The following is a 21955-nucleotide window of genomic DNA, read 5'->3' as shown; positions in this document are numbered from 1 at the left end:
TCCTTGTTTTGTAGTGGGATTAGGTAATACAACAGATTTTATGGATGAAATGCATATTGGAAGCAGCTGCTGTCCGTCTTCGCATCACCGCCGTTACTTGCAGACAGTCAGGAAGCCAGCCACGATACTCAATGGTTGCTACCTTCCAACCAAATAAAAGACATATGGATCCACAATCGAGTCTCTTTCAGTGAACAAGATTTTAGGGATCTGGGGCAATGCCATGCTGTTGCAGAGTCAGACTACAACCATCTAGAAACACATGTTAATGCTTTGCGAAGCGCTATTAATGTCACAAACATTCAAAGAGAAGCAGGGAAGCGTGTAGGCAGCTTTACAAACACGGAATATGTGTACACTTGCTTTATGTGGACCATATGTAGCTAGCATGACTTTTGACTCCTTCATACATTCGCTTTCATGAACAGCACCTGCGTGCAGTTTACCACTGTGCTGTTTTAAAGCCTGCGGGTATTATTGCACATTCTACATGTGCCAGATCATTTGTTTCATGTTTTATTATTTTTAAATTTTGCCCCACTTTTAAATGATAGGGTGAAGATATACTTTTAAGGATAATGTAGAAAAATGCTGTATACACTTTTATAAATATGCTTTTATGCTGCGTCATGTTTTTATTCGTTTGCAGCCTTTGACTTCATGGGAGCAGGATAATTTGTTTTGTTTTTGACAGCGTCAATGCGTCGAAATTTCACCTTCACATAGGATATAAGCATTCCTGGAAACACTATAGTGGAGACAGGGGTTGGGAATTTTTTGGCAGACTATATATGGAAATAATGCCTAATGCATAGTGGGTCAGTAATAGCTGAGATGGGAGGCAATAGAGATGGTTTCACAGCATATAAAACAATTATGTGACTGGACTCCAACCAAGTGAGTGACGCATAATGGTGATGAATCTGACATGTTGATGAGGCATACATTATACTGGATCTCCAGGAGACACGAGGGTTTACTGCAGGTGGGTCACTGCCAGAAAACATGGGTCCAAATTAGGTTTTTGCAGATCCATTAGAACATTCAGCATAAGCGTTAGATGATATGTTGTCAGCTTAGATTCCTCAATATTATACATTGTTCAGGCAGCCAGTTAGCATTTCGAAACGAGTCGTCAGCAAGTCAATGAGTTCCTCATGAATATCGGAACTGATGTTGTCAGTCAGGATTAAATAGAATCTGTGGTAGAATGAAGGGCCATATCAAGGAGGGGCCTGGTTGATAAAAAAGCATCATCAATCAAAAAAAGACATTTAGCTTGCATAAAATGAAATTAACATAATTTTAGCAACCTGAAGACAAACTGACTCTCTTTATTTTATCAGTTTGGCATATTTAATGTGCATCTTGCCCCTGATTACCTGATGCTGCTACTGGCATCCATCCATGGAGACACAAACTGGGACAATATATAATTTTCCAAATTGAACAACACTATTCAGTATAAAGGCAGTTGTGGATAATTAATTCTGACACAAACACACAGGGAAATGTTGAGTGAATCCCACTTGTGTCTTTTTTGCAATGTGTTAGTCACTGGGCCATGCAACAGGTTAAAATTTGATTTGTCGTGGAAAATAGAGATAATGCAACATAGTGTAAATTTTTTGCTGCCTGTTACTAAAATTGCTGTGATTAACTTTGAGTAAGTAAAACAACAGCAAGGGTGTAAACACAAATCACTGACCCAGAAACCATGCGGATTGTCATAAATCACGCCGAGCATGTACAGAGAAAGCATCGTTTCACTGATTGGAGTAATACAATGCGGGTCCCCACAGACGGTTTCAGTCATGCATTATGGATGGATGGGAAAATGTCTCCAAAATGTCAATAACAAATATAGAGTGCAGCAGCTCCATAAAATGGAAGCTTACGAATGCAATTGAGTTGAACAGTAAAAAAAAAAAAAAAAAAAAAGGGAATAATGAGGACGTTATAGCAGTGGGCATGTAAAGCACAAATCTGACAGGTCTTGGAATGCAGGATCAAGCTAGGGATTCAGCAGAAGGGCAAATGACTTCTGTTTTACTGCTACTCTGTTTGATCCGTCTTTGTAAGACGAGAAACAGCAAGAGTCACCTTAAATCCTAAAAATAATTGAAAAAACAAACACAATTTTGGATTAATAACACACATATTTGGTATATTATGCCATCAAGATCATCCTGTAATGTGTTATTGCCTCTGCAGCAGGATTGAATTACTCTTTAATTTCAAGCTGCAGCCTTCATGTCACGCGGGGCTTTTGAGCAAAGCATGTCGTTTGGGGACTGTTGCTTTACTGCATCTCTTTTTAACACTTTAAAACAGCAGCGTGAAATCTGGGTCACCTCAGCAAAAATCAGAAACAAAACAATGTGTTTACAAGGTGCTTTTGAGCCTGATGGTTTCCAACTGCGCCCTATTTGTCTGCTGTTGCTTTATATCTGCCATTATAAAGTAATCACTTGCAATTGAAAAGTTGGACTGGACACCCTCGATTTGTAGCGGGCCCAGGCGACTAAACCAGCTGCTCCTGTTTTTCTCTGACGGGTCTCAACCTGCTATGATATTTTTCCAACATTGATTTGTTGTTTGGTCAGAAGGTGAAACTTAAGACTTTCCCAGCTGGAACTTAAATCAGCAGTGATACTGATCTAACGCATGGCTTCGCATTGTCTACAGGAATGTGCAGTTGTGATATTGTCTGACTTTTGTAAAATCCTGATGCATTTACTGTGTGTGTGTGTGTGCCCGCACGTGTTGAATATGCTGCACTTTGAGGACAAGGATGCAAATTAGTGCAAGTCAAGGACATTTGGGTGCAATTAAATTAGTGCAAGTCAAGGACATTTGGGAATGTGAGGACTCCTCCAAAATTCAAGCACTGTTTGATGGTGAAAGTTAGAATTCAGTTGTGGCTTGAGTGAGACACTTTGTCTTTTGATGTTTAGGATAAGGGGCTATAAAATGAACAATTTCAATTAGGATCCTTAAAAAAGAAAACCTGTGTATGTTTGTACATCAAGAGAACTGTGATTGGCTTAAGATGACCTAATACAACAAGAGAGGCATGAAGCAGTGCCTGTACTTGGGTATGTTTTCATTTGACAATCTTTTTCATTGTCCATCTTGATAGGAGTTATCTGAATTGTAAGTTATCAACATCTTTTAGAAAGATGATGTGGAAGCTTGGATTATCTTTTCATTGAGGAATATCACAAACAATATTACACATCAATGTTGTGTTCATTTTAAAGTATAATTCAATTGTATGTTTTGCTATGGTGGGAACTTGTATTTACAGACTATTATCACGATGCTGCTGTGCACATCATGAAAAATGAGTTCCAATTATCACAAGCATAGCAACCATAGGAATTACATTTTTCCAAATTATTTGCAGGCAGTTTAGGATAATATGTTTTCTAAAATGGTTTTGCATTTTGTCAATTCCGTGTTTTTATCCTTAAATTGCTGTTGGTTTATCTTTATTACCCCATATGTCCAACCCCACGTATGTAAACACAACAAATAGACAGTAACCAACTACGGTGTATCTCCTGGAGGCAGCTCTTGCATCAACCACAGGCCACATTCCTGGACAGTTTGGAGCCATTGTTGTAATTCTGACTCATTTTATGTGCTGGATTTTTTTTCTTTTTTTTTTTTTTACTGTGCAACACTTCTCAAAACCATGCTAAATATCTACTTTTGATTCAGATATAATTAATGCAAGTTGACAGCTTCTATGTGGCAGACGGCCCAGCAATTTAGCACAAAGTTTTAAAGAGGCATATATTTCTTGGAGGATTGCAAAGGAAATATTTACTGATGGCACGCTGCCCACAGTCAGTGGTGCATTCTGTTATAGAGGTTTTTAATGAGGAAAGAAAAATGTCTCATAACATGGTAACACACTAGGCTGCAAAGAATAGGGCTCATTGTGCCTTAATGTTTTAAGTTAATCTTCTAAAACCTTCTGCAGCCTTTTGTGGTGCTGAGCATTTTAAAGAGTTTGGTTTTCAGGATCTTTAAAAGTGAACAAAACAATTACTTAGATCACATTTCTCCAACATAAGATGAATGGTATACTTGCCATTGGGTAACATACTTCCTGTTTTAAATACTCCAGAAACAAGACACAACCATCCTTGTTCTGATCACCAAAAGTATATGAATGGACATGGACATGTCTTAACTTATGTCGCTATTTTTTTTTTTTACTTTTTGAATACTTTCTCAAGTTTGGAATTTGTGACTTTGGAGATCATAGAGGATTTACAGAGCTCGGGCTAATGCTGCATCACCTTCTTGGGCCAGAACTTTTCATTGCCAGAAAAGTTAAATCTCTTTCAGAGAACAAAGCTTAGGATGCAGCTACAGAGCGTCGCTTTCGTGTCAGCTAATGAGATCATCTCATACGCTAGCCAACGCAAACACGCTCAAGCTAACATTCCTTTCAGTGTGTTCGGGTAGCATGGTAGCTTGCAGCGGCTACATCAGGAAGTCATTAAGGATCTAAGTCGCCGAGATAAATGAAGGCACGGCAATGAAAAGTGGGCGCAAATGTTCTCTGTCTTACCACACACACACCATAAACGTCTCCATCTTCTCAATCCCCTCAAGTTTGAACGTGGAGCGCATTTAAGAGGAAAAGAGGAGCCACAAAACAGCTTAATGAATGAATATGTTTCACACTAATATCCTCTGCCTGTGTGCCATCAAAATGTCAGCATGTACCTCTCCTCCCTCTGCTCTGTCTATATATATGGTGTCTTTTCAATGGAAGTCATGGCACGGCGTGTTCCCACAGGAGGGGGGGTCTCAAACCCTGCTGGATTTCTAATGACCTGCTCTGTTATCACCTTGCTGCTACTTCTTGCACCTGCACTCAAGAATAACATTTACCCTGTCTGTCTTCCTTATAGTGTGTGTGTGTGTGTGTGTGTGTGTGTGTGTGTGAGAGAGAGAGTGAATGTTGTGACTGTATTGATGACTTCCAGCCCCTCACCAGGTGTCTTATGACAGAAGAAGCATGTGCAAAACTCTTTCCCAGGAAACTATGGGGCAGAGAACTGCAACGCTTTAATATTTTAATTAAATCAGAAATAATTAAGCAGCTTCATGCATTGACAAACCTGTGCGTGTGTGTCTCCACACACTTTCTGTTTATTCTTCCAATTCATGCTATAGCAGATCCTAATCACGCTCGTGCATGATCTGAAGGTGCATGGCCATCACGTGTTGAGGTTGTGGTTGGGTGGTGTGTTGCCTCCTGTGTCGGTCACCCAGTTCCAGTTGGTAAACAAGACGCGGATGGTTTTCAGCACATATAAATTAAAGCTGGGTCGTATTTCCCTGCAAATTTAAACATGAGCGGGGAGAAACAGGCCGGGAGGGAACGATTCAGAGGAGCCGAGCGGACTGGGAAGAGGCCGGTGTTTTTCCTTGTCTTGTTTCTGACATCTGACGGAGGCTGGGGATTCATTTATAATGAGAAAGACAACACTTGGATCACGAGTCTCTTCAAATTTCACCCACGAGAAGATCCGAACAATGCGGTTTTTGGATACAGGCGCATTTTCGTGCATTTGAAATGTGATTCGTTCTCAGAGGGTTTGACAGTTTGCTGCGAGAGAGCTGGGCTAAATAAAATATCCGCTGTAGGGTTTTCTTTTTTTGGTCAGAATAGCATTACTGTCGGGTCAGTGAGGTTTATCAGACAGCTTTCTGAAAGACCTTTTTGTTTTTTCTAGCCAATCTTTTCCAGTGAAATTAATGAAATCATACCCAGCAGTAAGGTGGCGGATGGCAGCCATCTTGTCTCGTCAGCGCTATGGCAGCAACATAATCATCCTTAGCTCCATAAGTGTACACCAGTAAATGAAATAAATGGGATTCACCCGCCGAAAACAATTTTGACACCACACAGTTTTTCAGCTCGTTATAACACTACCTCCAGGATTAGCTTAGCAATAAAGAAAACTGCACTTAGGGGTTGGAAGGCAGTCAATTTCCATCTTAAAATCCGCTCACCGGCTCCTTTTCATTGCCCCCGTGTGCCACTTAGATCAATGACACACCGCCCCAAAGGGTTAATGAGATCTAAACCGAGTTCTCCCTGGATGTGGCGGTTTTCAGAAGCTCAAAGGAAGTGACTCGCGCACATTGCCAGGAAACATTTCATCATCTAGATTTGCCAGATCTTGCTGACGCTCTCACTTCTCCAATATGGCTTTTGAGGAGGTGGCACTGAGACTATCACTTCCCGCTTCACTGGGGCTGAATGAATTAGCAGTGTCATCAGCGAGCACTCGCCGGGCCCACGCGACCTGATTTCAGAAATGCGGGAGCATGTTTAATGAACGACAAATGTGGAATCTGGTTTCGGAGATGAGACAAATTTGTTGCACGTTTTGTTTTGTTACTGAAACATGACAACGGTGGCGGGAACCACCGTCAAGCACATCTGCTGCCCATTGTCAACAGATGACACAGTCAACAACATGCAACAACGTTCGCTGGGGTTTGAGTTTCAGTTTGTGATCTAGCAACCGTTTCAGTTTGAAGTCCTCAGACGCCCAGCTGGGCATCCGTCGTCCGAGAAATCGACTCAGTTCTGCTTTCACAACTTTCTAGCATGGAACAAAGCAACGAAACATAATTCCTTACTGGAATTCAGTGTCTGTCAGCCAGTTTTTACTCACCTTTTCACAGAAATCAATTTTCTTTGCCAGATGTTTTCTTCTAAAGAATAAGTTCATGTTATTCTTTCGCTTTATTCACTGGTGAACACTGTGCTTATGAAAAATGCAATGAATTTTAACTTTGTGTGATTAAGTGCGAACATTTCTGAAAGGGAAAAAAAAGTTTGAGAGTATCATGTGGTGAGAAGGGATATCAAAAGGTGCTTCAAGTCTCAGGTTATTAATGTAACTAATTAGCATGCTCATGCTTCATCCTCAGTTGTGGCACTGGCTCCTTTTCATTCTCGTCTGCTTCCATCTAGTGGCAATCCGTGTAATTGTTGCTGTAATGTGGCCTTTGCACAATAGGGGGAAGAAAAGAGTCTTGTTCAGCCGTCCATGTTTTAGCATTCTTTCTCAAAGGCTTTTCATGGGAAAGTGCAGATGACAAAATGGCCGCTAGATGTCAGTAAACGCCCAATTTGAATCTATGTGCAGATTCGTCTTCTGTCACCTCGGTGGCTCCAGGTCGTTTAGTCGGACAAGATATCATTTTGTAACTGAATGCTTTTGGAGGTTTTTTTTTTCCCACAACGTTGATCTTCCTGTATCCAAGGTAGTTTTCTCTGTCAACTGGACTGGGTTTCTTCTCTTGCCTTGCTGAAGACCTCTCTGACGGCTTTCAAGAGAAGAAACCCAGTCCAGTTGACAGAGAAAACTACCTTGGATACAATGACCTGGATGACTGAGAATTTACACAGACATCTTCCTGTATCTTTTCATTCAGGCAAATATGCAAATACAAACGAGAAGCTCCACCAAAAACTGAACCGTAATTGCACCGTGACAGCCGACAGCACTGCTGGAAGGCTTACACCCAAGGGTCAGGCTTTGGAACGAGCCTGATTAGTGTTTAGATTAACACATTTTTATCCATATTTGTGTTTTGTGATTTTTAATGTTTCCATCTGCTCTGGACCAGTTCCACAGGGATTTAGTCACCGTTGGTCAGAGTTCAAACTATTTCAGCTACCACCAATTAGCTGATGCAGCTTTATAAATCAAATAATGACCATATCATACTGGGAATAATCAGAGGGACAGGATCACACCTCCCTCTGCCCCCTTCCACCCCTCATCATCCCCCCCTCCCACACCACTCCAGGCACTCTCCTTCCTCCTGTGTGAAATTCTTGTGGGGCAGTGCACACCAGTGCTCCTCGCCACCATCACCACCGCCCTCCCTTCCCTCCCTCCTTCCTCTCTGACGGCTTTGCCCCACCAGTTCTGTGCTGGCCCTGAGAGGAGTCAAGAAGAGGAAAGAGGAGAGAGAGAAGAGAGGATTTGGTGAACCGAGGCGAGAGGGACCATGGCTGCTCTCTCTGCCTTGCTGAAGACCTGGGTAATCCTGCAGGCCCTGTGTCTGGCTCTGGCACAAGTGGTGAGTGAACAGGGGCAAAGCTGAGACCTGCTTTATTCTGGAGCTCATTGGGGATAAAGGCCCCTGGAAAGGGCTGATGGGGCAGTGGAAGTCTTTCGGTGATGTTGCAGGGCTTTTTACAAGGCGTACTAAACGCTTCAAGTTGAACCAACAATGACAGTTTCTGGGGGGGGGGTTGTTTTGCAGCATGTTTGCAGGAGAAAGGCCAGCCTGAAAATGGTTTCTTGCAGGGGGGCACAGTAAAAATCTGGAAAAATCTCCTGTGGACGCATCTTATCACATTTGGACTTAAATCAAACTGAAGATTGGAGTTACCATTGAAGCGTGGATTTGCCATACTGGGATACTTTTTTTTGGGGGGGGGGGGGGTGTTAAGAAGATTTCAATCATTTCATCGGAGGAAAAGTTACGACACAGATGGAGCTGACGCCTGAAAAGTGCCGTCTCATGGGCATTACTGGATAACATCCCTCCGGAGGCGCCTTGTTTTTTGTTTTTCACGCTTTTCCCGATCACCAAAAGAAAAACCAACTGAAATACGGATTCATTTTCTTGGCGTCGGATTGAGTAACCCACTGAGAGGATATTCAAGGCAGGCTCAGCCGAGGCTGGGAGGCAAAGAGGGGGTGGTGGTGGGGGGGTCAAACAGTGCCAATCTCATGACCCCCCCACTCCTGCCACATTCCTCCTCTCCTGTTTGTCTTTTCCACCTTTTCAGATGACTTTATTTTACCACTACTTCTTTTCCAGGATTGTCACGTATGTTGCCACACGTGACACCGAGGCGGGTCCACCTGTGTGTCTCAAGCATTTACCTTTTATTGTTTCTCAAAAAAAAGCTCGGTGATAAACTGTACCTCTGGCTTTTTCTTATTATTATTAATTTCTATATATTCTTTATCAAGTTAATGTTTGTCATCATCTGACAGAAATGTGATTGCCTATTTTTCAGAGGGGTCCACCTGGACCACAGGGTCTGCCCGGCCCACCAGGCCCTTCTGGCATCCCTGGGTCAGACGGAATAGATGTGAGTACCACTTAGGTTTACCTTGCACATATTTTGCCACAAAGACAATCATTGTGCAGGAGGGATGGCCCGCGGCGCTGGCCTGCAGTACCGCGGTCTTACCAGTCGAGGGCGCTGCAAATGAAAACACAAGGACACAAAAAGAGCTCTGTTCCCAGCAGAGACAGGGGTCTTTGAGAAGGGTCCCTTGCCTGAGTCCTCGGTCTGTGTCGCAGTAATGTGATACATTTGAGTTATTCTCAGGGTTAACTACACACAGGCGCCACAAACAGGCAGCTGATGAAAACACATCAAAAAATAAAAGACGGGCAAAGCAGAATTTTGAGTTTATTAATGATACACATCAGTTATCATGAGAATATTTGTCTGATTATCAGCTTTGTACACTAGACAAACCGAAGTTTTCAGAAACATCTGTATATTCTTTATGTTAACTACCAATATGACAGAAAAAAGTAATACTTATGAAATGATTGAGGAATAATAAACATGTCAAAATTGTATGAATTGCTCTGTCATAAACAGTTACTCATATCACATCACATATCACAAATATCACATCTTTGTCTGCAGGGAGAAAAAGGACCCCCTGGGCCCTCTGGTCCACCTGTGAGTTTTGAATAATCTTTGTTACAGAGATGTAAAGTCTTTGACACTTGTAAATTTTTGATTTTTACCTTTTTTTAGGGACAAAAGGGAGAACCTGGAGAGCCAGGTCCCGATGGACCACTAGGAGAGAACGGTATTGATGTAAGTAAATGTCAGAAATTGCCAAGGGAAATGAGTGGAAATTAACTGTGCCAGTGGAAAAAAGAAATATTAAAACTATAAAAGTAAACATAATTTTAAAAAACTTGTTTTTCTTTTGAGGATATTTGCAAACAAAAAAGTGCATCACCTTTAGAGTTTGGAGCCCGTGGCAGGAAATGTCCTAAAAATCATGTTAAAATGGAATGGTTCTTTGTAATTGACAATTCTTTTTACATATTGCTTTTACACGATAGTTTCACAACATGTAATCAATTTCTTTAAATTCACAGTCATTGATTGTTTTTACAAATCAAACTTGTTTTTAAGTGCGCAGTCGCTTTTAGCTGTGAATTGCAAAATAAATAATTCTTTCTGGCCCAATATTAAGAGCCATCCCCTTTGGTCACATGCTAACACAGAAACACACACTTGGATACATTCCTCAGAGATTTAGCCGGTAATCCTCCCTGGAATCTGAGCTCAATTGCTAGAACGGTGCCACTTCCAATTAAATATGGAGTAATTAGACTTATCATTTTGTATTTCTGGATTACTGACTTCTTTTGTTGCAGAAAGGATCAGGTTAGCGTCCTTCATTGTGCATGTCCGGTGTACCTTCTGATACCTGTGTGTGTTTTTGTCTTTAGGGTCTGATTGGAGCAAAGGGTGATCGAGGTCCTATTGGGAATCCCGGTCCAAAGGTGAGCATCTAAAATGTCAGCTGAACACAAAAATGGAGATTCTAAGTTTCTCTTTCCAAATCATTATTTTTTTTAAAATCCTTTCAGGGTCAACCTGGACCAAGTGGTGAACCAGGACCTCCGGTGAGTATCAGTAGTGTTTGGCCTCATCAGCCATTTTGCCAAGAAGAGTATGATTGCTCATATAGATTATATAGGTATGAAGGTTTTGTCATGTTAAATCTGAGGCTACCACTTCCTGTTGGACCAACAAAGCCCCTGACTCTGATGGAGAATGCCCCAATGTGCCTTTTTTTTGGCCCTTAATGAATAAAAATTCTCTGTCTCCCTTTTGATAGTCCAATGTAAATTAATATATTAATATCATGGGACTTTACAAGATTTAAGACAGTTAAAAATTTCTAAAATCTGGATAATTGGTGTACCTAATTCTGCGTGTTGGTCTAATTGCCGTGGGCGACACAGGCGGATACTTATTAAAACGAGTTATGACAGCTTGGAGTAGGCATTGTTTGGAAGCCACTCTGTTTCCAGGCAAGCATATTTTCACACAGCCGGTGCCATAAGAAGACCTCTTGAGTCTCTCTTGTTTCATGCCTGAATGCCCGACCAGCTGTGTCCCCTTTCTGGCTCCAGATGTGGCATATGCCGCCCACAGCTGAGAAGAAGCACGCCACGCATAATCCATTTTTGATACGCGTGTTACCCTGAAATCCAACCTGTCCCATTATCAGTGCTAAACACGGGGTTACAGTCAAGTCAGTGCTGCAGGATAATAATGTTGGAATCGCATATTCCCACTAGATGGCGCTGTTTGTCCACTTATTAGGGACGATCAATGACGGCACGTCAAAACTTTATGCCATCCGGTATTATTTCCGAAATCGACACCATCACTTAAGACTCTTGTTTTGCATTAGTGGGGGCTGTATTTGGACACCAAGTTGTCTCTGTCTTATACACTCAATTACCTTGTTTCTAATTAAATTTACGTGAAAGACAAGGCAGACGCACTGATGGTGCTCTTTGCCTTTGTTCTTTTACACTGTTTGCCCTGATGCTGTACACAAGTACAACTAAATAACTGCCGCCATGATTAATTAGCCACCTCAAACATTAATTGATACTTTGACGGATGGGATCTACTTGTTATGCAGTAGGCTAACAAACCCCTGTTTCTTCTGTCTACACAGGGACTCGGCCTTCCAGGACTGCCTGTGCGTAGTTTGTATCATCAAATGATGCTTGGATCAATTAGCAGCTTGTCTTTGATGTGTTTCTTTGATGTGTTGTGTTGACACTGGTTTCTCTGTTTAGGGCACACCAGGGCCCATTGGTCTGCCAGGTGAAATTGGACCACTGGGACCAAAGGTAGAGATGCAAACAAATTAAAGCTTAATTTGCTTCTTCTTTGATGTTTTTCTTTCTCTACATCATTTAGGGTGTATTGGGCTCACCTGGACCTCCAGGTCTCCCCGGACCTCCTGGCAAGCCCGTAAGTGTGTTGACAAGTCTAAGGCATGTTTTATAATCAATATTAGTGGAATTAGTCGCTGTTGGAAGGAGATCTAACAATGTTATTAAGAGGTGAAAACTCAAGGAAACCTTTGGAGCCATTATTCAAATGTTGTGAGGTCGCATCCCCAAGTGCCAAGATCTTAACAAGCTCTTCCTTCTTTATCAGCAGACGTGCTGTTCCAGCAACTTCTCTGTTGGGCTGAGGATATTACGAATACATTTTAGCTGAAATCAAGATTCTTATCTTGTTCTTTGGTACGACCTCAACACAAATTTTACCTTGAAAAATCCATTAGAAAAACTTTGTTCATTGATAAGAAGATTAACCTTTGACCCTGACAAGTTACATGACCAACTGCAGTTGTTAATTTTGGTCTCCAGGAAGGAGTCGAGGTTTTACATTATTTAGATCAATATGGCTATTTGATCAACCATAACAAAACATAAATAACAATAAAACTGCATTAAGTCAAAACTGAGACCGGAAAGATAATATAAACGAGCTGTATTTTTTTCTGCTAATTACTTATTGATTACAGTTAAGTTCATGAGAAATAATTAAAAATAACTTAATACACATTTTGACGTGTGTCTTGCTTCTCGTCTTCTTAACTTCTTTTATCCCCTTCGTGGTCCTGGGGAGGGTACACAGTGGGCTAAGGTCAGGCCCACCCCTGGCTGAGTCACAGGGCCCTAAATGAGTGTTTGTGGGTTCGGTACCTTGCTCAAGGGTACCTCGGCAGTGCTCTGAAGGTGTTCTGGCACCTTCCCCTACTACCACAACACCTTCCATGTTTTGTCTGCCCTGGGGCTCGAACCAAAAACCCTCCTCTTCTCAGCCCAGTTCCCAAAAGTCTGAGTTACCACCACCCTTGGTTGACTTCTATTTTTTTAACATTTATATTAAACATTCTGCACTTGTGAAACAAGTTTAAACTTGCACTCTGTTCCATGAAATATACAGCTGCGATGCTGTACTCGATGAGTGTAGCCGATGAGGGTCTCGTGAGACGAGGTCAGTTTTTCGATGGCAGACTGAATGTGCATTTTTGAGTGGCTCCAATAAAGGGGAGATGTCTTTGTTGAGAGTTGATTCCAGCCCGGAGAGGGGGGGGGGGGGGGGTGTTAAGCTTTAGTGCTGTCCTCAGGGGAGATGTCTCGTCCTACTGTTGCACAAATACATCATTCATGGCGGAGAGACTTTCTCAAGTCAGTCTATAAACAGAGGGGGGAAGATGGAAGGCGAAGTAGTTACACCGAGATAAAGTGCTACTGCTGGCTCAGCTCCTCCTCATCTTCGCTGTCCCATCTATCTGCCAATCCAGGGTCCTCCGGGGAAGTTTATTGGCCTAGAAGAAGGAAGTGCAGACTTCCAGGTAGGAGCTAATGGATTCCCCATCATACAAAATCAATTATGACATTGGTTGTTGTAATCCACGTGTGTCCTTTTCTCGAAAACAGTGTCCTCTGAACTGTCCAGCAGGGCCTAAAGGCCCCCAAGGACTCCAAGGAGTCAAGGTGAGTTGCCAAACACACACACTCAATTTTGTATCATCATTGATCACGTTTCGTTCTACAAATATGACTCAACTTAATGATTATTGCCGTCTAGGGACACAAAGGGCGTTCTGGTGTCCTGGGAGACCCTGGCAGCATAGGAAAAATGGTATGTATCTCAAATGTGGCTGGATCAGATGCACTTAGCTTAAACACGGCTACATATAAACCTCTGCACAGCTAAGCACCATCCAGGATGAGGAGAGGCAAGGATTAGGTCTAATGAAGCCTCCTGGGGCACATGACTGGAACTAATCTGGCTGCGATTAGTCAGACCTGGCCCCAACCCCACGGTCAGCATGCGGGGAGCCAGATGAAAGTAGAAGTGGAAGAGTCAGGTACATGAAGAGAAGGATGAGACAGTCAGGGTTCGCACATCCCTCTAACCTCTACGTTTTAAGCTGAGCTAATGAGCACATGGTGGGTTCCAAGGGAGCAGCTAGCCAGTCTGCAGGAATTAGCCTCTGATCTTCCCACACAAGAGGCCTCTGATGCTCAATACACTACCTCTTCTGGAAGGCCAGGAATTAGTCCTGATAGAGATTTGCTCTGTTACTCTTCTTTTTCCTGTCAATACCAGTAAGTCCAAACGCTTTACATCGCCGCAAGCAGTGCAACCTCAAACACGGTCTGAAAATTAATTAAAAATGTTTTTGCCTGCCGCCGTATGAAGACTGTCAGGCAGATTCACCGTTTTCTCTCACAGTCCAATTAAGTTTTGTGATGGACCTCAAACGTCTGAGTTTTGACGACAGTACTGACATTGTCCTTTTGGTCTGAATGTTAAGTACGTTAGAGGCTGTAGACAAATCTTCTCCAGCTTTTAACAGTGCTAAAATTCAAAGACGAGGGTTGTTATGAGGGGTGTCACAAGAGCAGCTAACAAGGAGCAAAACAAAATTTTGTTGCCTTGTACTTGTGACATGTGTAATGACAGTAAAGTTGAATCTAATCTAATCTAATCTAATCTAAAATGAGGGTCACTATTCAGTGCTTTTTCATTTTACTTCAACAGGGCCCCAAAGGAGAAGTTGGCGTCTCCGGGGAACAAGGTATCCCAGGACCTCCGGTATGCTGTGCATTCAACAGTTTGATTTTCTCTTGGCAAAGCTTCCATATCGGTTCAAATTGTGTTGTCAGTGCGATTTAGCAGGAAAAAACTGAAGCTTTTCTCATCTGATTTTTCCCCAATTCAATCCAAGGGTCCCATGGGGTTGAGGGGCTATCCCGGAATGATGGGACCTAAAGGGGAAGCAGTGAGTAAAGCCCCTTGAATGTTTTTATTTTCCTTCTTTCTTTTTTGTGGTGTACTTTTTTGTCCTGATACTTCTAAAGAAGGAGGCAAGGCTGCTCTCATTCTTAGAAGAGCACCACGGAGACACAGCCAGGCCTGCCCACTCTGTACAAATATCATCCATTACCTGCAATGGGGACATATGGAAATGATGCTAACACAAAGCTCTCTCCTCTGCCTCTAATGAGCTGGGCTTATCTGGTCCAGGGTGCCTCCATCTGTACTTAATGATCCACTGAAGCTATCTGTCTTACTTCTAACATTAGCCACGTTAGCAAAGTTAGCACCCCAATACAGGAGTGGATGGCTCTCAGTGTAGGTCCCATTAGTGAAGCAAGTTAAATGCTAATTAACCTTTTGTCATGAAGAATAGGCATCTGCAGAGGTTTAGCATCGATCTTTGTCGTAACTGATTGATTTCTTCTTGTTTGCCCTCAGGGACCTCGTGGTTACAAAGGGATCCGTGGACCTGTAGGAATATCTGGGCCTCCTGTAAGAACACTCCAATATTACTCTCTAAAACAAATACCTGCCGCACACAGAAGTTATCCCGAGCTTTTCTGCTTTGTTTGCAGGGTGAAGAGGGGCCTCAGGGAACACTTGGAGAATCAGGAGACAGGGGAGACAGGGTGTGTTGGATCTCCTGGTGTTTTTCACTTCAGGTTTATCGGCAAAAGCAGTGGCGCAGGAAAAAAAAAAGATGAGATATTCCTCAGATCTGCAGTTGGGACCACGGTCCTGATGTGCATTGCAAATTTCCTGAGATTGTGTTTCTTCTGCAGGGCAGCAGAGGTATCCAGGGCCCACAGGGAGCGGTTGGCAAAAAGGGAGAGAATGTGAGTGCAGCCATACAGTTGGTGGTCGGGAACCGTGCCAGATGAAGCCAGCGTCGTCCTTCATTAACTTGCTCTCTTTTCAGGGTCTACCAGGTATTGATGGAAAAGATGGCACACCTGGTTTTCCTGGACTAAAGGTAAAGGGTAACCAGCCATGAAGAGGTTGGTAAGGAGCTCCAGACCCAGCCAGGATTTTACCAAATACCTCTGTTTTATCTGTCCTGCAGGGTGCTCCTGGCCAAGCCGGGATGCCTGGTCCTCCCGGCTCTCAAGGAGCGGCGGTGAGTGATCGCTTTGACGACTGGCTTCAATAATACCAGCCAAAGCGCATGCAAATGACCCCGTTTTTTAAAGGCTCGTTGTTCCTCAGACCACGTAGTGGGTCAATTTGTTCTCCTCAATCCGACAAGAAAACAAACGGGAGGGGGGGCAGGTGGGGGCACCGGCGTGATGTCGTCTGTAAATCTTGCTGTGCTTTGTTTTCTGGGCACCCTTCCAGGTTAAAAGTGACCCTGTGGCCCACACTGTTTTAGAATTTAAACCACCTTGAAATACCGTTCTCCCTCCCACCGCGCGCCATTTATCACAATCAGCCCGCCGAGCAGCTTGTACCCCAGCGTGCGTGTGGCAGTGTTTATGTGCACGTTGCTGTGACTGAGGAGTAATTGAGCGTGCGATTCACACTTTGCTGTGTGGCCACTGCAGGGACGCCAGCGCTGGTGCAGTCCCAAGTATCCTAACACAGTTTTGCACATGCACCCACTGTGAGGTACATATGCAGTCAAAATTACCTAAAACTTTTAGGATTGCTGTTGCTGTTCGCCATGATAGCTCTAGATCGCTCCGAATAGTCCAGACATGTGAGAGAAACTCTGCCTTATTTCTTATCTTTGTAGTCTGTTGGCTTTGTGGGTAGAGACAGAAAATAATAAAAATGAAAAATGCGTACAGGGAAAGAAAGCATCTTGGTTGCGTAATGGGCATCTTCAAATGCGGCTTTTCATTCGGTTTCATCTGGTGAATTTTACAGGGATTGCCTGGCAGCCCTGGTGCCAAGGGAGGGCCTGGAGATACGGTAAGCCTTCGTAAAATCAGGCTGTTTCTTTCTTCCTTGTTTTTATCTCTTTGTCTTTTATCATCTCGGTTTTTGCAGGGTGAACCTGGACCTAGAGGCCCAGTTGGGATGTCAGGTGCGCCCGGACCATTGGTACGTCAATAATGTTGGATGGAGAAAAGAGTACCTCTTGTGTCTGTCAGTTGTTGTAAAATGCACTCCACCCATCTTCTAGGGTGAACCTGGGCTTCCTGGTGAGGCTGGGATGGAAGGAGTTCCTGGACCAAAGGTAGGACTCCAGAATTGGATCATTAAAACACCCCAAGTTTGACAGACACTCACCTCGGCTGCTTTGCACAGGGAGACAGAGGACAGCGTGGAGAAGCAGGGCCTCAGGGAATCGTCGGCAAGTCGGTAGGTTGCTGCTTTTAAAAACCCTGTTATCTTGGCAGTCGATGCACTTTTACTTCATGAATTCTAATGCCCTTTAACAGGGAGGCAAAGGAGAAAGAGGACCAATTGGCGTTCCAGGGGCCCAGGGTCTTAGCGGAACCAAGGGAGATAAGGTCTGTGTGTGCAGAGCACAAGCATCATATATGCTTCATAAATATTACCCACTTATGGACGCAGGGGGCAGTGTTTACCCACAAATAAAAGTCTAGAATGCACAATAAACCACCCAATGAGATGAAGCAATATAAATGATAATCTAAGTATCCTCATTCTCTATGTTTCAGAGATGAGACAACATCCTTCTTACATTGTGATATGGGGTGTCACTAGCTGAAACCAATAATTTATCCTCCTTTTTGTTTATTATTACAATATTATATTTAAATATCCATTCCATTTGAATGCTCACAATCCATTTCTTTCTTTCCAGGGCTTCCAAGGCAAAGTCGGGTCAAAGGGAGACATTGTGAGTATTTTAACTTCAGCTCAGTGCTGACAAATATTCTCGCCACTACCTGGTTGCTCACCACTGCTCCGCCTCCATCTCTTAGGGAGACCCTGGTGTGGAGGGACTGGCTGGCGAAAAAGGTGAAAAGGTAAAAATAATCACCACGGAACCCGACAGCCATCCCAAAAACTTCCTCTCAGACACGAAAGTTTTAACAGGTGGCTCTGAAGACATCATACGTAGCAGAGGGAAAAAAACTGCCTTCCACCATCCTGAAGTTGAAAAGATGGTGCTTCTTTTTCAAGTTGCATGCAAATCAGTGTAATAATCCAGATGGCAAATCAGCTATTTACATGGCAGTGGAGCGCTGACGCGTGTTGATTCCTTCGAGGAGCAGATTTAGGCGCTCATTTTTAAATTATTGCTCGACGAGTGTCTCTGAGGCAGCGATGATGGATAAAGGTGATAAATGTGAAACTGACTGAGTGTTCATGTTTGCTGTGACAGGGTTTGTCTGGTGAACCGGGGCCCAAAGGACAGGTGAGGGTTTCAGAAAGATTCTTCGGGCCTTTTCCGTTTCCTCACGTTTGAACCTTATTAAAATCAAAAGTTGTGACTGTCCTCTTTTTTGCCCCCTCCACATCCTTGTAGCAAGGAATAAGGGGTGATTCCGGACACAATGGTCCCACTGGAGACCCTGGGAAACCTGGAGACCCAGGACCACCAGGATTGCCTGGTCCAAGGGGGCTCAACGGAGAGCGTGGAGTTCCTGGCATGCCTGGCATTCATGGTCCATCAGTGAGTTGGTTTTGATTGGATCTTGGAGATGTTGGATACATTGAAGGGGGCTCATTTTTCTCCTTTCTGCAGGGCCGTGACGCATCGGACCAACATATCATTGAAGTGGTTCTGAAGATGTTGCAGGGTGAGTTCCCGAGCCGAAACAATTGGCGTTTGCAGTTGAAACACTCATCTTCTAGGCAATTAAACCAACATCAGAGATGAAATAACGACAGCGTGTTTTGCATGACAGAGAGGCTTGCAGCAGTGGCGGTGAGCGCTAAGAGGGATGTCCTTGGTGGGGCCGGTGTGATGGGTCCGCCTGGGCCTCCTGGACCTCCTGGGCCACCTGGCTCACAGGGACAACATGGTTTACCCGGTCCTCGTGGCATTCCTGGTTTTACTGGAGGACCAGGGCAGATTGGAAACACAGGACTTAAAGGTAGAGTACAATCAGAACAGGTAACAGGCCTCTCAATAACTGCAAAATAACTGGGCTTTGGCTCTGTTTGCATTATATGTGCTGCATTTTCTGTTAGCAAACAGTTTAGATCTCCATCACATCACGTGAGTCAGTTCCATGTTTAACTCTTCCCCCCTGTGAAACAGGAAAAATCACTTTCCTCACAACTTAAAGTGATTTGGTGGTGTATGTATGTCTTCATTATTTATTTTCTTGCCTTCCCAAGGAAAGAGAGGGCCAAAAGGAGAGAGAGGAGATTCCGGTAAACCCCATCCAGGACCACCTGGACTTCCAGGGATACAGGGTAACCTGCTAAAGCTTAATACTTACAACTCTGATGTAGCAATAATGTTCACAATCAGCCCAAGAAGAAAGAAATCTTGAAATTACTCAACAATTAGCATACACAACTTCTGAGCAAGGGACTGTGGTTGTCAGTTAACAGATGCTACTCAATAAGAACATGCAACAACACATTATAATTGAAACAGAAGAAAATAGATGCTCCTGTGCATAAACAAGTCAGCTGGGGTGTGTGTGGCCCACACCTGTAATCTCCATCTAAGTCTACATGTCCGAGCTTGGACTTGAATATGTCATATGACATCTGCATTACCTCTACAGGTGCTCCTGGTGTAGATGGTGTGGCCCGAGACGGTAGGCCTGGAGAGAGAGGACCTCAGGGGTCACCAGGAGAGGCCGGTTATCCCGGGAAGGCGGGTCCTGCAGGACTCCCGGGGTATTGTGAGGCTGCCATGTGCTTGGCTGCATCAGCGTACACTTCCCCGAGGCTACAGGAGGCGGGAACAATTAAAGGACCCAATTTTTAGGAGCGCCAAATTTCCATCAGCCGCTCTGGAAACCAGGAAGAGAAGAGGAGAAGGCCACCACTCTTCTTATTAGGACAACATCCACAGCAATTAATGGAGGAGAACCAGACTGACTGGGCCCACTACAAAGTGGGACACACCCTTCACATAATCCACCTTACATCACCATGACGACAACTCGCATCCACCGACTTCTCCCTGAATTCTATAATGTTTTGATTTTCATTTTCTGGCTGATTGTTCCCAGTGCTGTTCCAGCGGGGCAAAGAAGGCACGGGAGCGCTGTCGCTTTACTGTCTTCACATACTCTATGCAAGATTTACGCCGAGATTTATTCTGACATTTTGACGCCATGTTCCTTTCAAGGGATCGAACAGGAAGCAAAAGGAAACGGTTGAAGTCTGAAGTTGCGCCCAGTACAGACGTGCAACAGCGTTTTTCACATCTGTAAGCTTGAGTGAAATCCCAGAATTACCTCATATGTACATTGCCCGCCTCACTTTTCCCACCCCAGCTTTCTACCCAAGTCTCATTTTAGAAACTAACGACCAGCTTTATCTCTTTCTCTTGTTGCCTGGCAACGCCATATCCCAATAGGCACTCCCATCTCCCACAATGCAGTGCTGTAAATCTTTGTAAATGTGTGTTGATTATTATGTAGAGAAAAAGAAATGGGTTACGATACGCAAAGCTAAAAAGGAATAAAAAAGAGAAGAATCCTGTGTTAATGAATTCAGTAATAAAAAGTTGGCTGCAATTTAAACAAGTTTTCTCCTGACGAATCAGTCTATATGTGTTCCTGTTCCACCCTCAGCTTTTTGCAGGGTGTCGGAGACCTCATGTCTGATTTAATTTCACCCAGAGATTTTATTTATTGTTCTTTATATAATCATTTGTAAAGGGGATTTTTATCTGGCTGTTCAGCTCAACCCAAATCAATAAAGAAGACCCTTTTCTAAATTGTAATGCTTCTAATTGTGTCATATTGAAACTGAAATACACATATTTGCTTTTTTTTATTCAATCTCTCATATATGTCAATATCAGGCACTGCGTAAACAATCATCTCCATGACGTCCGAAGCTGGAGATCTTCCCTTTTTTTGGCATTTTCATGGCAGCTCATCCACAATGATTGCATGGACAAATTGTTGAGTTTCCTGCAATTAAAAACAATCTAAGTGTATGTTTCTTTTGTTTCATACGTCTCATAATACAACACACAAATAATGGACACAAACAGATGTTTCCTGTGTGGAGAAAAAAAATCCAATAAAGATGTCTGAAACACAGATACACAATGGCTGATAAACACGCTTCAAAAGCAAATAAATGAAAATCTAAAAGGCTACAAATGCACATTACACTTTATCATACACATAAAAACTTTATTTAATGGAATTTTCTAAAAGTGAAAAGTAGTGTTGAAACTACGAGAGACAGCTTCATGTCAAGAGCATTTACAGCTAATCACAGGGATCAATTAACTAGCTGAAGTCACAATGCGAAAAATACGTCCGCGTCCGCGACAAAGCTACAGAGCCACGTTTGTAGCAGCCACAAAGCTACAAACACCGATTTGTAGCTTCGTAGCAGCAGCAACAAAGCAACAAATCAGGGTCAGGGACCTTGGCGGTCTGATCCCCGGCTGCATAAACTGGCTCTAGGGACATGGAATGTCACCTCTCTGGTGGGAAACAAGCCTGAGTTGGTGCGCGACGTTGAGAAGTTCCGACTAGATATAGTTGGCCTCACCTCGACGCACAGCAAGGGCTCTGGAACCAGTCTTCTTGAAAGGGGTTGGACTCTCTACCACTCTGGAATTGCCGATGGTGAGAGGCGACGGGCAGGGGTGGCAATTCTGGTTGCTCCCCAGCTCAGTGCCTGTGTAGTGGAGTTTACCCCGGTGGATGAGAGGGTAGCCTCCCTTCGCCTTCGGGTGGGGGGACGGATCCTGACTGTTGTTTGTGCCTATGGTCCAAACAGCAGTTCAGCGTATCCACCCTTTTTGGAGTCCTTAGAGGGAGTGCTGGAGAGTGCCCCTTCTGGGGGCTCCCTCGTCCTCCTGGGTGACTTCAATGCTCACGTTGGCAATGACAGTGTGACCTGGAG

The 21955-nt window shown here is 43.6% G+C and overlaps 1 protein-coding gene and 1 long non-coding RNA gene across 2 annotated transcripts; one reads left to right on the top strand and one right to left on the bottom strand.

Annotated features, from left to right (window-relative positions):
- The first annotated feature begins 7822 nt into the window (after nucleotides 1–7822).
- Nucleotides 7823–21029, top strand: col9a2 (procollagen, type IX, alpha 2). The gene is made up of 32 exons (XM_003969037.3): nucleotides 7823–8133; nucleotides 9086–9160; nucleotides 9734–9769; nucleotides 9848–9910; nucleotides 10558–10611; nucleotides 10699–10734; nucleotides 11805–11828; nucleotides 11929–11982; nucleotides 12053–12106; nucleotides 13455–13505; nucleotides 13591–13647; nucleotides 13742–13795; nucleotides 14702–14755; nucleotides 14889–14942; nucleotides 15419–15472; nucleotides 15556–15609; nucleotides 15763–15816; nucleotides 15900–15953; nucleotides 16044–16097; nucleotides 16847–16891; nucleotides 16970–17023; nucleotides 17106–17159; nucleotides 17231–17284; nucleotides 17365–17436; nucleotides 17754–17789; nucleotides 17875–17919; nucleotides 18279–18311; nucleotides 18423–18569; nucleotides 18642–18696; nucleotides 18805–18993; nucleotides 19241–19318; nucleotides 19639–21029. The coding sequence occupies exons 1-32, from the start codon at nucleotides 8062–8064 to the stop codon at nucleotides 19842–19844; spliced, it is 2076 nt and encodes a 691-aa protein (XP_003969086.1). The 5' UTR covers nucleotides 7823–8061; the 3' UTR covers nucleotides 19845–21029.
- On the bottom strand, nucleotides 9610–11821 carry LOC115251681 (uncharacterized). Its single transcript, XR_003890204.1, has 5 exons — nucleotides 11782–11821; nucleotides 10536–10631; nucleotides 10059–10091; nucleotides 9838–9889; nucleotides 9610–9767 (listed from the first exon to the last, which is right to left on the bottom strand). It is a non-coding gene; the product is annotated as an uncharacterized lncRNA (long non-coding RNA).
- Nucleotides 21030–21955: the final 926 nt, after the last annotated feature.

The sequence above is a fragment of the Takifugu rubripes genome, chromosome 12 (genome assembly GCF_901000725.2).
Source record: "Takifugu rubripes chromosome 12, fTakRub1.2, whole genome shotgun sequence".
NCBI lineage: Eukaryota > Metazoa > Chordata > Actinopteri > Tetraodontiformes > Tetraodontidae > Takifugu > Takifugu rubripes.
The sequence above is the reverse complement of the archived record's forward strand: the minus strand, read 5'-3'. Positions and strand labels throughout refer to the sequence as shown.

Excerpts from the sequence above, each read along its gene's own strand:
- col9a2 (XM_003969037.3), top strand. The coding sequence starts at position 8,062 with ATGGCTGCTCTCTCTGCCTTGCTGAAGACCTGGGTAATCCTGCAGGCC. Across the intron at positions 9,770-9,847 it reads CTGGGCCCTCTGGTCCACCT|GGACAAAAGGGAGAACCTGG; the intron begins GTGAGTTTTGAA and ends ACCTTTTTTTAG. Across the intron at positions 14,756-14,888 it reads AAGGTATCCCAGGACCTCCG|GGTCCCATGGGGTTGAGGGG; the intron begins GTATGCTGTGCA and ends ATTCAATCCAAG.